The sequence below is a fragment of the Thalia democratica genome, chromosome 1, assembly GCF_965202585.1.
Source record: "Thalia democratica chromosome 1, ktThaDemo2.hap1.1, whole genome shotgun sequence".
Taxonomy (NCBI): Eukaryota; Metazoa; Chordata; class Thaliacea; order Salpida; family Salpidae; genus Thalia; species Thalia democratica.
The window spans coordinates 49,485,866-49,498,938 of NC_139165.1; the positions used below are offsets into that span (position 1 = coordinate 49,485,866).

General features: G+C 25.0%; 1 protein-coding gene across 1 annotated transcript; it reads right to left on the minus strand.

The window, feature by feature from the left end:
* Nucleotides 1–2,152: 2,152 nt before the first annotated feature.
* LOC145832688 (uncharacterized) lies at nt 2,153–12,143 on the minus strand. Its single transcript, XM_082939997.1, has 8 exons — nt 11,944–12,143; nt 7,949–8,131; nt 7,420–7,597; nt 7,171–7,253; nt 6,848–6,941; nt 6,640–6,786; nt 5,182–5,401; nt 2,153–3,376 (listed from the first exon to the last, which is right to left on the minus strand). Exons 1-8 carry the CDS (start codon nt 12,046–12,048, stop codon nt 3,043–3,045), a joined length of 1,344 nt encoding a protein of 447 aa, XP_082796123.1. The 5' UTR covers nt 12,049–12,143; the 3' UTR covers nt 2,153–3,042.
* Between the last annotated feature and the right edge of the window lie 930 nt (nt 12,144–13,073).

Here is a 13,073-nt window from a genome sequence, read left to right on the forward strand (position 1 = left end):
AATGGCTTGTTGGTAATTCCACTGATTAAAATAAAACAGAAATTATGCGTTTTTAACTTTGTTTTTAGACGGTATATAAAATATCAAGCGCATCATTGATAAGGCATATTCAGTATCTTCTTTTTTCGTTATCAAGTTTATTTATTGATATGATCGTTCAAATATTCAATTGAAAGCTTGCAAATAATGCGTTTCTATGGTCTTAGTTTTTTTTTTACTTTGCTACCTAGTTTATGTTATAACTATTAAAAATGTACAAGTAGTGTTTTTTTTTTCTTCAAAATTTAAAACTAATTATCATATTGTGATACAAAATGATACAAATACTTATAAAAACACAAATACTAACACTTGTATAAGAATATTAAAAATATTATTTTATGTTTTAATAAAACAAATTGTCTGTTATATGTTTACAGAAATACATTGCTATTCAACGCGTAACTTTGTCTTACAATACCCTGACAGTAAAGATACAAGATCTATCTTTTAGAAAACATTCCAAAAGTTTCTTAAAATTTTGTTCGAAGCTTAAATGTTGTAGCCAGTCAGTGTTTTATAAGTTAACTTTTTTATGTTCATCAATAGCTAAAACAATATGCTTTTTTTTTTAATATAAACTGTCCTGTTTAACTTATACGTTTTCAAGTTTGTTTATAGCAGTATTTAAGACTAATTGTGTTTAGTACTTTTTTTAATAAAAACCAGCAAATTGAGTAGGAGTCTTACTAACAAATTTAGATTACTCTTAAAAAATTAACCATTTTGCTTTGTTGAAATTTGTTTATGTTTAACGCAAAGCTTTTTTTTGTTTTTACCTGCCTAAAGATTTATAACCTTAAAAAATTATTCCTTGAACAAATTTATTTTATTTGAAGTACGATAGTGTATGTTTTTTAAAATAGTTAATGTAGTTTAGACAATTTGATATTTTAAAGAATAGCTACAACTTTAATAAACAAAGATTAGATCTTACACAATAATATTCAATACGAAAACCTATTTTAAGAAATTAACAGAATCTTTTATTAAAACTTTTATAAGCGTAGCGATAATTGCATTAAATTATATTACTAGGCAGTACGCACATTTAAAATAGATTAGATGTATAATGTTAATTTTTTTTTTTTATAACAGAGGTATTTTAAAACAAAAGATTTAAAATATATTACCTTTTGTGTAATCAAAACTTAAAAGTTTTTTTTCAATTGTTTTAAAAAGGGCAATTAAGGTCTTTAATACTAGATAAGTTATCCAGCTAAAAAAAGCGCTCAAATATTTGGTCCTAGGACCTGGTGTACGAAAAAACCTTTCGGTTATCGAGTCATACACCAGAATACAGTTTAAAGCCATGTCCAGGACTAACTAATGTGTAGTTTTACCAAATAACTTTGAGGTAATCAAAGTTTAAACACTAATCCATAATTTATCACTTAAACCTGCTTATAAAAATATTAAAAACATAAACATAAATTTTATAAATTAAGTATGTTTTGTGTTGAGGTTAGTATCATACTAAGTAATTTTAAATAGTGATTGCTTAACTGAATTCATTATGTATCTAAGTTTTGTCATTTAAAGTTATAAACAGATAAAACTAAAGACGTCCCTTAAACATACTTATTAAAATTACCATAAATAAGTTGCATAACTTTAAAACTATTTAAAAGAATGTTTGTTTTTGTATTTAAAAACTGTTGAAGTCGCTACAAAACAGAATTAAATTATAAAAAACAATAGTTAAGCTTTACATTTTTTTTCATAATTTTTTTAAGTCATGTTGTTGATGACTGGTTTTCCTTAATTTGTAGACATATTTGACTTTAAAAAGGTTAACATTTTAAATATATTGCATATTAAAGTTTTTAAGCTTTTTGGTTAACAGTAGTAATATATCAAATTTTTACAGGTTCAAAATAAAATATGTTTTTAATATAAGTTTCTACATTAGAAATATTTTTCTTAAATAATATCTAAATTTAAATGATTAACAATAGACTTTGGAAATTTTAACTGATTTCTTAAACATATCTATAGACTTCCAAATTATATTTGAGTATTAGGAATTAAATTAAAGTTTAATTTCAAAGCTCAAAAATGTACTTTTCTAGTTAATATATATAAATAACTAAAGAAGACACTAAACTAATTAATGATTGTATATTTAACGAACAAAAAGAAACAAAAAACAATGCTACCACGACATATACTTATTTTCCATTTAATAACAAACATCAAATGTCACAACAACAAGAATAAAGAATTTGTTTAGACAAGCTGTTTTTAATGTACAGAAGTAGTTGCTAAACATTGGTCTGAAATTATTGTTTATATTTTATAAGGTAGAAGAAAAAAAACAAAGTTTTATAAAAGATGTAGTCAGCAGTAAGCAAGGAAAAATAAAGTACTACATTTCTAAACCAAGCTACTTCAAATTTACACCAGCTTTTAAAAATACATTTAAGTATTTCATTGGTACTTTTTTTTTGTAATTTAATGATACAAAATGAAATCTAAAAGTTTTACAATATACTCATTGACATTATTTGTAAAAATTTCAAAAATATTGATATTAAATTAAATCAAATTCTAGTTTTTAAAATTATGGCAGTTATATTATGGAAGCAGATTGTTAAAATTAGTACACTACAAAAATTTTATTTTTTAAAGTAAAGTAGTATGAAAACTTTATAGTAAAGTAACATACACGAATTGCGTTAATCTCTTAAATCAATTGATTAGTGTTGTCGAGTTAATAAAGTATGAACCTAGATAACTTTAGTTAAGTATTGTAGAAAAATGATGAAAATCTACTAACTGCAGTAAAAAGTAATAATTAAACAACTAGTTTAACTACTTTGAAAATTAGAAAATGACTTAATCAACATATTTTTTGCCTTTGCTTCAAAAAAGCTCAGTTAATTAATAAACAAATTAATTTACTTTTAGTAAAAACATAAAAATGCAATCCTAAAAACTTTTTTTTGTGATTTTATAAGGTTATAGAGCAAACAATTTTTTAAACTCTTAAAATTTTTTGGTTTACAAAATTGATAAGTCTTGGCAGACTGTTTTTTTCTGAGAGTTTCCTGCGTTAGAAACTGAAGAAAAAGTTTTCATTAGCCGCGATTTGCACTTTTTGAAAAAACTTCTGCTACTCTTAGGTTGAGCAATTATGTCTAACTCTTTCGAAGAGCTTCCCTGCTCGCAGGCAAAACTTTTTGATGAAGTCATTTGTTGCAGTTGTTGAGGTACTTTGTAGCTGGGCAACGGAGTAACAGAAGCTGTGGATTTACGGTGTCTGCCGTGGTATGAGGACATACGCGAAGATGTGTTTGTTGACAGAAAATTGCTTCGTACAGATTCGGATCTATGTCTGTAGTTGATTAAGGTTTAGCTTGAGATTTGATTCAAAGTTATGCATGTTTTAAAAAATACGATAATTAATATTTTTTTCCGTATATGTATATTTTTTTATATAGAATAAAGCCAAAAAAAAAATTGTTTAAATTAAGAAAAGTTTTGTAACTAAAATTAAAACCTGTTGTGTATATAAATAAAGCGACAAAAATTAAGATTTAGCATCTATTTGAAAATTAGTTTAAGCTGCTCCGTAAACTGTGTAAAATAAATGTTAAATATTAAAAACACAATCGGATATTAAAAACTTATTTATTTCTTACTAAATTATTAATTTAAGTTATAATTTATTTTAGGACAACTTGGTATGCTAAATTTATAAAACAGAACATTAAAATATTTTAAATTGTTTTTATTTTTGAATTTTAAATAAAGTGATGAACTTTTGTCTAGTTCTATTTAACTAACTTATCAAGTTAAAAAATAGGATTTATTTTTTATGCATCTAAAGTATAGATAAAACTTACTATGTCTACAGTAATACATAAGTATAAATAAATAAACTTACTAAGGTTTCTTTTTGAATAAAACTGAAGGTTTTAAATGTTAACAATTTAAAACAACTTAACTGATTTAAAAAATGTAAATATAGCAGTATTTTGTTTAATTTTTTAATATTATATTTTTATTAAAGTTACAGTAACCTCTCGCTTATTTACGCACATTTTGTCCACAGAAAAAGTGCGTAAAGATACGAGAGATCGTAAAGTTATGAGAGGTACCAAATATACTTTCTATAATGGCTGTTTTTGATATTGCTTTTATTTAAAAGTAGACTGAGGACTTTCCCCCTTTTAACAATTTGTTTACTTAGTTAATAAACATGAAAACAAAAGATAACACTATACATATAAAAAAAAGAAATTAATTTTATATAAAATAATAATACTTGTATAAAAGTTTTACTAATTTTAATAATAAGTAAATTTTATTTTTATCTTTACTTATATCTGACTTATTTGATACTTATACATTTATATTCTATTTTACTTAGCAAATTGCCGTGTAAAGCAAGTGGTACAGAAGAAGACCTTAAACTAAAAAAAAAAGTCAAATGAAAATTAGTGAAATGTTTACTAAAAAAACAATTGAGTTTTGTTTTAAATGTGAGCTCTATATTTATTAAGTATTACAGCTACTTTTTGCTCGGAAGTTTCATTAAATTTCATTTTAAGATGTTTATTAATATATAGGGCAAGAGTACTGTATTATTTATTTGTGTTGAAAACTCTCATTATTTCATTATACTTTCATTATTTTACACTGTCATATTTCTTTCAGAATTTTAGCTAAAAAAATTTCTGATATACTGAGGTATAACTAAATATTTATCAATTAGTCAAGGAAGATAAGTTTACAAAGTATAAAGATATAGAGAGGAGAGTTAGTATTTAAAAACATACTTTACATGAAAATATACAATAAACCTAATTTGTGCAATATTAAAGAAAACTAAAATTTTCATTGGTTGACTTTTTTAGAATTCTAAAATACGTAACTAAACGAGAGTGCGTAACGTCACGAGTGCGTAAAGATGCAAGAGGTTACTGCATTAAAAAAGAAAAGTAAAACAATTTTGATACAATATTTAGTTTTAAAGTTTACTTATATGTCATGTGTTTTAAAGATTTAGAAACATCTAGGTTTTTTTAGCATTTCTAAGCAAATAAAAGATATGAAAGTTTCTTTTAGTTGTTAAATTTTATAAACTTTTTTTCTAAACAAAGAAAAACTTCTTAAAATTTGTTACAAAACACTCACAGACTAAAGTGATCTCCAAAAGACCCAAGCGAAATTTTACTTTTTCTTTTTTTACTGAAATCGTAGTTTGGCATCGGCGATTCTACGCTCAACAGGTGTCTTTCCTTGCGAAGGCGTATCTGACGTATCGTGCCCTCGAAAAGCTTATCAGTGTTCAAGTTTAGATTTGCGCTCGTTTCTACAAACTTTGTTCCAAACTCTTCAGCTAGTCTTATTCCCTCTGAAAAAAATACAAAAACGTATATTAATGAATTGTGTACAAAAAAAACAATTTTATATGTGAATTAAATTCTGTTCTCCATTTTGCTAAATACGTTGCTTTTTAAACTTCACTTTTGTTGCTGATTAAAAATAGTTAAGTAGACTAAGTTGTAGAAATTGAAGCTTTACGTAGCTTTTTTTTAATAATTTTAATTAGTATCTAGATAAATATCTGCTGCTTTTTGTGGAGTATAAATACTTTTTTAAACTATTTTAAAATCAATTTTACTTTATACTTTTTTTGTTTTGAAATTAAAAAAATTGATATTTCATACAAATTAAAGCGCAGTTTTTCTAAAATTAATTTTATGTAGCTTAAAGTGCTTGTAGATCTTAGTTTTAAACGTAATGTTTTACCAAAAATTTTTGTAGTTAAAAACTATTTAATTAAAGTCACACAATTTTCACAATCGCTAGTATAACAAAAATGAAAAATAAAAGTTGCACAATTTAAAATGAAAAAATTAAATGTATATAATTTAATAGAGTTTAAATTTTTGTATTTAAATGATGTTTGTTGTAATTGTTTGTACAAGTTTAGAACTTTCTCAATGGTTTTTTATAAGGATGTAAAAGCTTTAACAAAAAGAGAAACAATAGTCCCCAGTGTACACTTTATAAAATTTCCAAGCACATGTTTGATATGCATTTAATATACATCAAACATGAGAAAATCACTTAAGTTTTTAAGAAAATCTATCTTGTCATTTTGGAACAAAATTAAATTTTAACATATTGATCATACAAGAAAAGAGCCAAACTCAATTACGCCTTTCTTCACTAAGCCAGTTTTAACACTTACCACTAAATAATATTTTTATGTAACTAATAAAATGAGCCTGTCAGCCAAGCTGCTCGTTCTAATCTTCTTTAGCATTATCGATTATTTAATAAATTTAGAAACATTATAGCTCTACTTAACTATTATCTTATATTTTTTGATTATTATAAAAACAAGCTAATTTTTACAAAAACTTGAAATTAGTTTGGTTTAAACTTATGGTGTTTTATATATTTTTAAAACTAAAATAAATAGTTAAACTTTATGTTGTGTCTTTTTGTAAAAAAAGTATAACCATGTTTTAAAGTTAAACTTTTAAATTAAAGTATTAACACATTTTATACTAAATTTAAGTTCTTACTTAATTACCTAACACTTGCTAATGCTTGTTGGTAAACTATTTTTTTTCTAACTACCTTCAACTGTAACTTTTCTTTTACGCACTAAATCGCATTTGTTTCCAACCAGTATGACAGGCGGCTGAAATTCACCGGTGTCTTCGGTTTCTTTCAACTTGCTGATGTGTTCGAGAATTTCATGTGCGGTTTCAAAAGTTCCCGCATCTACATTTGATAAGTTTTGTTAGTTATTTTTTTAACTTTTTACCTTTTTAATTTTACATACCTGTTACTGCATACGCGATAACAAAAGCATCACCAATGTCCATGTACGATGTCATACTGGCAAAATGGTCATCACAACAGTCTTCTAAATGTCTCTGATTAAAAATTTTTCATATTAAAAAAAAACATTTTGAACAGCTATACTGCGATAAGAATACCGAGTTCTTAAATTTATTAACTTGTAACTAGTTAAAGTGCGTATAAGTTTCTGCTACAATAAAAGACAAAATTTAGTTGCCTTAGTTTAAAAATGTTATGGACATTTTGATATGTATTTTTAATTCCTAAAAGTAATAAAATAGTGACATAGTACAAAAGTATTACCTCAGTGTTAATGTCTAAAATACGTAGTCTGCAATCAGAATTATTTTTTCCTCCTATTTTTACAGGTCTTTCGTAGATGTGATCTGTTGTTATTTATATATAAGTTAACCAACTGGTACTGTTTTCTTAAACAAATATGTTTTTATATAAAAAAATCTTACTTAGTTATCATAAAATTTTCTTTCAGTTTATTTTATCTCAATATATGATATACTAAAGTAACTGTTAAATGTTTGAAACGAAGCTAACGATTTGCTGTTTCTTCATCTACTTCGTTATCGATGTAGTTGGTATGCGAATGAGGTGTACAGTTTCGTTTGCCGTTTTCAAAGAAACTCCGGCACAAAGCTGATTTTCCAACACTTAACTCGCCTATTATTACGACACAGTAAGTTTCCATTGTGTCACTTGTAATTTGATTGATTTCCTGCATAATGAGGTAAACTTAAAACAATTTAACTACAGTTAACTAAATGTGAAAAAGTTACGGTCAGAAATAATAATTAAGGCTTGCAGCTTATAATTATACATGCCATATACTTATTTAATTATGATACGCTTGGTAGAAAGAATATTATTTTATAGAGTAAATTTTTATGCGGTATTGTGAAAAATATTAAAACAATAAAAAATGTTGCTGCTCTTAGTTTGGCAAAATATTTTGCTTTAGTAAAACTAAAGTCTTGAGTTTTCTCGAAATTTTAGTTGCCAAATTAATTAAAATTAGTTCAAGTTAAATGTTATTTTACTTATTCGAGTAAACACAAGTTTAGCTCACTTGTTCACTAAAGTTTGCTATAAATTCATCAGATACAACTAGAGGTCTCGCGTTGCTACCTCTGCGCGTTGTACTCAGCCTTCTTGCAGTAGAAAGTCTTCGTTGAGAGTTGATGCTGTGGTGGTTTGATTTGTGTTTGTTTTGTTGATACTGAATCTGAAGGCCTCCTTTGAGTTCTGCTTCCTGATTAAAACAAAATCTTTTATTATAATTAAATAAATTTTCGAATACTTGAAATATAAATTAAGTTAATTTTTTAAAACAGAATTTAGTAGAAGCCTTAATGATTTTTGAAAAATATGTAGATTAACATTTTTAAGACTTTATTTAAAAAAATATTTTTATTTTTATTTTTGAAGTTAATCATTTTTAAAATTAACACATAAATTGAAATAGATGTTAATGTTTCCTATTTTTAAATAGCGTCTGGAATAAAAGTATTTAGAACACTATGTATTTTAAACATTTATTATGTCTGACCGTTTATATATAAAGTTTGTTATTTCTATCAAAAATTAACTTGAAGATAAAACATACAAAGTAATCTGTTAAATATTAAAGAAAATTATTATTAGAAAATTAAATACACAACTTTTACAATTAAATATAATAGTAATTACAGGAATTAATTACGTAAAACTTTAAGAAAGATTTGCTTCTTTAGATTATATTTTAGTGTTTTTATATATAGATATAAGTGATGCTTCTGAAATATAGTTTATTACATAAAATACGTTGATTAAATTTTTTTTTTTTTTCTACAAGTTTAGTTCATAGTTTTACAAGAAACTAAATCTATCATATATAAACTAAATATTATCTTAGTTTAGCAGCTTGTATTCTTAATCTATAATAACGCAACAAGCAACACGTTTATTATGTTGTATCAAAGTAGGATATTAATTAAACGTTGTTACGACCGAAATAAAAAGTTACGTCACGCGTAAGTCAATGTGAATATAGAAAACTCTATTTAGTAAGTCAAGACTAGTTGTACAACGCTAACTGCCGTTAAAGATAAATTGTATGATAAAACACATCTTATTCCTTTTATTCAAATAAAGAATAAAGTATCTTATTGTATTTATCAAATATTGTGTGTTTTAATTTATAAAACATTGTTTTACTATTGCTTATGCAAAGATAATGTTCTACTGTATCAACGAAAAAAAAGTACAAAAACACATCCACAGATGAAATTCAAGCAATTATTCTCGATGTCACTTCTTATCTAACCAGTTTTTCATTTAAAGTTTTTTTGCGTCACTAAAACAGAAGCAAAGGGCACGCAAGTGACGTGAAAACGTATGCTGGACTATCTCCATGACAACTGAGTTGAAAGTCAGCAACTACTTCAAAGCAAACGAAGAAAAGCTTGTTTGAAGTCAAGTAATACTTGTTGTTTACATTTAAAACTTTTTGGAATCGAATTAAAGAGTGCTTTTTTGTTAAAATTTATGATTATACGTATTTAATTACATTATAGATTATGTGATTTTTTTTGGAACTTATAAACACAACTAAATACTTACATTTGAGGAATGCGTGTAATTAAAGCTATCAAAAAAACTTTTAACCTGATAGCATTGTTAGAAAACTAAATTTTGTATTGTTTTAAAAATTTTTGGTAATCAAAAAGTGTTAAAAAAACTCTAGTCTTGGTCATTTAAAAAAAGTTGTTCTGAAACACTTTAATAAAGTTTAAATATTATACTAAGACTGATGGTTAAAAGCACATTTTTATATTTTAACAAAAATAGTTAAAACTATATATACTTTTTTTATAAAACTTAAATAGTTCAAAACATTATGATTGATTTAGTAGCAAAGTCGAACTAATTTTCATAGTTTGTTTGTAGTTTACTAAGTTACGTATCTTTAATTCAAAAATTTTATTAAAACAAGTTATAATATCTTAATTATTTTATTTTTAGCACTAAAGTACTTTGTAACTTTAAAATATAGTTTTTTGTTGTTTTTGACATTGAATGAATACTCTATCAAAACATAAATACATATTTTGTTAATAATTAAAATAGTTAGAAAAAAAATAAACACTGCGCTTCATGGTAAGATTCAGTGTTAATAATTGTTTTTAAACTAGAAAATGTTTTATGTTCGATAAAAAGTGTATAAACCAAAAAAAGTCATCCTTAAAAACTAATGTCTAATACAATCTTAAACAAACTTACGCTTAACTAACTCGACTAATTTGCACACTGGAACGACCGGAGCTCTAAAAAACTGAAAGCACCAAACTGACCGAACATTGAATACACCACTTATTTCTGCTGACGTCATAACTTGAAAGTTTTGACATTAACCATTTGCTAATCAGTTGACGCAACGTACACATGGGCGCAGCGGTTTGATAAACGGAAAGAGTTTTTATAAAAGATTAAAACAAGTCTGTGTGTTTTGAATATGTAAGGGAGTTATAATTTTTGCTCGTTAGAAAATTACATAACCAAAAAATTTTTGCATCCCTTAAACTAAACAGTATTGTAATGCGTTTATTATTAAGCTGAAAAAACCTTTTAAAAAACTGTTGTTTTTATCCATTTTTCAGTAGCTTTTTATACATAAGTATGTAAGTTTTATGTTTGATTATGAAAAAAAATTAAAGGTTACTTAGTTAATGAAACTCAATTCTCGTAAAAAATCATAATAAGTACTAAAACATATTTTTACTTAAACTAGGTTGTTTTAAGTGTACATGAATCAAAATAAAAAATATTTGATCTTATATTTACTCTACGAACTTTTTTACGAAGTCAGTTTACTTATTACTTTGTTAAATATTTATTACTTAAAATAAAAGTTTCAGTTTGTATAACGTTATTAACAGTGGAAGAATACTTAGCACACACTGTGTAAAGTATTAAGATTGACGATTTAAAGAAAAATGTCAGCAAATGTTTTCATTTGTCCTATAATTAACCACAACTTTACTTAAGTTCAATAAAAGCATCATAAAACTATTTTATTACACAATAAATTTTAGCGAATTTCGCCAAAGTTATTTATAAAAATGATAACGTCTATGGTATACTCTATCAAATTTTACAACTTCACTTGTATCTATATTGATCCTTTGGATCTTTCATTACAATATAAGAATAAATGAAAATTTCTTGTGTCCTCATAGCAACGCTGTTATACCGTTTTAAAAAATTGTTTTTTATAGACAAAGTTTCAGAGTAGTTAGATATTAAATTTTTTATATAAAAGTTTTTTTTTGTGTTATTTATTTAATTTTTTTGCTATAGTTTTTAAAAATTCAGTAACATTTTGGTGTTAATATATGTTTAATATTTTTTGAAAGAAAACTTCAAACATTATACAATGAATATGGGTTTATATAAGGAGACAGAATACATAAAACAAATTCTTTTAAAAAAAAATTGTTAGATAAGTAAATTTTTTAAATCTATTATTGTAGCATTTTTAAAGGTGTTTTTAAAGGTATTTTTTAAATTTATAACTTTACGCAATACAAAAATAAAAAGTCAACCAAGATATACATTGACCTTAAAGACAATATACGTATTTTGACTTGTACAATAAAATCCGGTCTAAAATTTTGTTATTTACATAACTTAATCCTAGATGTATGATAATAAAGGAGAACACTTCTCTTTTATATCGATTTAGAATTTAACATTAGTAAGTCTGAATGAAATTATTGTATGCATGTTTGCATAATCAAGTTGAAATCAAAGTATTTTGAATCTAATCTCTAAATGAAATCATTTGAACTCTTAATCTAATGAACCGTTTATATTTCATGTTTTTAAACAAAGTATTATAGTTAATGTGTATTTTTATTTTTATTAGGTTTGTCTTGAGTATTTAATTTACAACATATTTTTTTAATTAATATTTTTAGTTTTTCCACACATTGTCAACATGCTAATACATACTAATCAATTAAATTGAACATAAACAAAATTTGTTTTATAAAACAATCTAACCAACAAAACCGGCTGACAAACCTGATTGTACTTTTCTTCCTCAACATCATCGTCGTCTTCATAACTGCATTCAATTTCACAGGGAAAGTGAACAAACGAAGTTTTGCAGTAGTTTGCGTTTACCATTTTAACTTTGTTTATACACACACTTGAATAACAAAGAAGTTAAAGTTTTGAGTAAAATCAGCAGCGCAGTGAGCAATTTGTTCGCGTGCGACGCCGCTTTTATAGCAGAATCGCGTCGCGCAGGAAGTAAAGTGAGACAAGTGAGCTTATAATGCGACCGAAATGCATCAAATGCACTTCACCTTGATTCCCCACATAATGCGCGCTTGCTTGTTAATATGACGTCACGAAAATCACTTTGTTACTTTGTTAAATGTTAAAATTTTGATAATGTTAGTTAAGTCGGTTAGAGTAAGGTTATATAAGTAACTATAATTTTTGAATACATTTCAAATATTTGATAAAAAGATAACTTGAACTTTTCAAAAAACTTTTTTTCATTTCGAAGCCGTGCATACTGGAATTATTAAGTAGAAAGTTCATATGATTAGGATAATCTGTAGCTTTTAAAAACTTTGAAAAAACAATTATATTTATTGCATCAAAGTTTAGTTAGACTAATATTAATTACTCTTTTTCATTTCTATTTCGTACCTTTTTTACGGTTCTATTTTAGTAGACTAATGTAAACTATAAATTTAATAGTTTGTAATGAGCATTGAATGCTAAAAGAAATTTTTTAAATTAAATTATTTTGCATACTTAAAAACTTTTAATTAAGTAATAATGAATTTAGACATTTTAAGAAATAATCTAAATGTTTCAATAAGAGCTAATTACTTTAATTTTAAAAATAGTTGAAACCACTTATCAATTAGCTCTTGTATTTTTATAACATACATGTGAGTTCGTAAATATTACTAAAATAATTAACTATGCTTCGTTCAGAAATGAAAAAACCAAAAAAAAATTTTTTCTAAGTACACTTCTTCTAAATGTACTACAAGAAATCATTATTTATAGTAAAAAAAAAGGAGTAAATAAACAAGCTCACTGATGTGTAAAACCAAAATGATTAGATAAACAAAAAATAATTAAAGCACTTAATGAAAAAAAAAACTAGATCCTTTAAAAACCTTAGTATT

Bases quoted from the DNA above. Each gene is read 5' to 3' on its own strand.
- LOC145832688 (XM_082939997.1), bottom strand. From the start codon at position 12,048: ATGGTAAACGCAAACTACTGCAAAACTTCGTTTGTTCACTTTCCCTGT. The intron at 7,598-7,948 runs GTGAGCTAAACT...CTCATTATGCAG, and splicing joins TAGCAAACTTTAGTGAACAA to GAAATCAATCAAATTACAAG. The intron at 6,787-6,847 runs GTATGTAAAATT...TATCAAATGTAG, and splicing joins TATCGCGTATGCAGTAACAG to ATGCGGGAACTTTTGAAACC.